At 44.7% G+C, this 2,649-nt stretch overlaps 1 protein-coding gene across 1 annotated transcript; it reads right to left on the reverse strand.

The window, feature by feature from the left end:
• Positions 1–1,241: 1,241 nt before the first annotated feature.
• On the reverse strand, positions 1,242–1,504 carry APOC1 (apolipoprotein C1). Its single transcript, XM_065875801.1, is given in 2 exon segments — positions 1,242–1,432; positions 1,435–1,504. Coding segments are annotated over 2 exon segments (261 nt in total).
• Between the last annotated feature and the right edge of the window lie 1,145 nt (positions 1,505–2,649).

Here is a 2,649-nt window from a genome sequence, read left to right on the forward strand (position 1 = left end):
TCAGGGATTCACATAATCACTTCATTCAACTACTCTTATCAGGGGAGAGTCCTGCTTTGCTTGTGTATTTGGTTGATCAGTTGGTTCTGTTTTTCTAAAACACTTCTCTCTGTTCAAGTTAAGTTCTCACTTTATTGCTCTAAACACATTGTAAGGGAAGAAAAGTAATTTTCCCTCTACCATTCTGAGTTCTTAGCTGAAACTACTACAATAAACAACAGATTAACAAGAGGGAGGCAAAGAGAAGTTTATCAACATGTAAACCTCATGTATACATGGGAGATGCCCAGGGAAAAAATGAGTAACTCTCTGAGGTAGCTTAGAATTCAGACTTAAATATCATCTTAATAGAGAAAGGAGAGGGAAGGTTGTGGGTCTCCTAGGGGAGAGTAAATAATTTTTAGGAAAGATGAATGGGTCCTTAGAAGAATAAATGGGGGAGGTGTGATAGTTCATGACAAAGTTTGTCTGGGTGTGGTGTGGACTTCTACCTAACTACCACTTCCTGTGGTAAGAGTCAATCTCCCCTGGCTGATGAAAGTCCTCAAGAGGGGGTGTATGACAATTGAGTTCCTGTGGGAGGATCTGTCTTTAGGCAGATAAGGAGAGTTTAGAGAAATCTTCTTGTATTTGCTGTTTTTCAAGTCACTACAGCTCAACATAACTAATAAGCCAAAGTGGCATATTTTGGGGTGGCGTATTCCGCTACCTTCAACATCTGAGGACTCCTTATAGGCACTTCTTCATGTCAACAGGATCCTTGGTCACGGTTTACTCCAATCTCCTTCTGCCTTAAACTCATTCACTGTCATTGGTATTGTGAGGACCCACACAGGACCTCAGAGTTGGTATGAAGATTATTTTATGTTTTTTTTAATATACGATTTTTATCGGTGGGTGATAGTGGTGGTATAGGACATCATATAAGAAGTCCTCGGGCTTCCCTGGTGGCGCAGTGGTTGGGAGTTCGCCTGCCGATGCAGGGGACACGGGTTTGTGCCCCAGTCGGGAAGATCCCACATGCTGCAGAGCGTGTGGACCCGTGAGCCATGGCCGCTGAGCCTGCGCGTCCGGAGCCTGTGCTCTGCAACGGGAGAGGCCACAACAGTGAGAGGCCCGTGTACTGCTAAAAAGAAAAAAAAAAAAAAAAGAAGTCCTCGGCACAGGGGCAGAAGTGTGGGGAATTTTAGAGCCCCCTCCTTAGACACAGCTGAGGAGGCGCAGGGCAGGCCTCCTGGTGTTCAAGAGGTGGTATTAAGTCCCTCCTCTATTTTGTGGAATATGCCTGAAAGCCAGTGCCAGGCCTTGGGAGGAATGTTGGTCTGTTTGATGTAGTCAACAACACCCCAGGTCTTCTCCTCCAGAGTGTTTCCAAACTCCTTCACCTATTCCAGGATGTGGTCCAAAATGCTGTTGATGTCTGGGCCACCTGGGCTGGGGCTGAACCTTCTTAAACCATCTACAGAGCCACTAGCAGGACCGGGAGCATCAGAATGGGCCTCATGGGGGGCCCGGAGGGGCCTTCTGAAGGCTCCTTCCGGGGCACTGAGGACAGCACAGGGGAAGACTGTTTCAAGCTGAAGACATCTGAGATACAACAGATCCAAAAATAGGCCCTTTTGGAGCTTCCTTTATCTGACAAAGGGCAAAAAGCTTTGGAGAGTAGGGCCTCCATAAATTCCCTTCCTGGGGCAGTTTCTCAGTCAGGAAAGGGAGGGACCACTGATACAAGGAGGATAAACTGCATAAACATTATCACAAACTGTCACATCTTCCATTTGTTTCCCTAAAAGCTCATTCATCTTTCTCCCATAAACTCATTTGTTCTTCCCAGTGAAGCCCTTTCTTCCAGCTTCCTTTCCCCTATCAAGTTGGAATAGAAACCCCTATGTCTAGCCATTCTGGGAACCACTACAGTTGTAACTCATGCATATGAATAAACTTTTCTCATTTTAATCTTTTCTCTTGTTAATCTGTCTGTTGTTAGTTAACTTGAAGGCTCCCCAACCATTTGAACCTATGGTGGAAGAAAAATTGTCCTAAAATAGGGCTGAAAACAGATCAAATTCCACCATAAGTAAAGGGTTTCAGAAGAAAAACTGAAGCCAGTTGTGCAGAAGAAATAAGAAAACTGAAATATGTTGAAGACCAAGTAGGACATGCTCTCCTACTTACTAGGAAATATGAAAGAAATTCGGAGAGGGAGAATCATAGGAAGAGAAAAAAGAGAAAAAGGACTTTGTTTTATGAATCCTGGCTTAGGTAACTTGAAGCACAGGGATGAAAAGTAAACTCTATCCTGTTCACCAGAGTTGGAACTAGCAGGTTCTAACTTACTGACATGTTAAAGAGCTGTTGACTAGCCTCCCTCTCCACCACCTTCCCTCCCGCTCTTAGACTATTGTTGCAGAGTGAACACCCACACTGCCCTTTTATAGGCTCTGCAACTCACACATGGCTCCTTCTGCTTGTTCACCCCACGCTCTGTCTCCCTGACTGACAGTCCTTCTCCTGTGGTACACCTATTATTATTATTATTTTAATATAAATTTATTTATTTTATTTTTGGCTGTGTTGCATCTTCGTTGCTGTACACGGGCTTTCTCTAGTTGCGGTGAGCAGGGGCTACTCTTCATCGCGGTGCACGGG

This window comes from Phocoena phocoena, chromosome 4, assembly GCF_963924675.1.
Source record: "Phocoena phocoena chromosome 4, mPhoPho1.1, whole genome shotgun sequence".
Taxonomy (NCBI): Eukaryota; Metazoa; Chordata; class Mammalia; order Artiodactyla; family Phocoenidae; genus Phocoena; species Phocoena phocoena.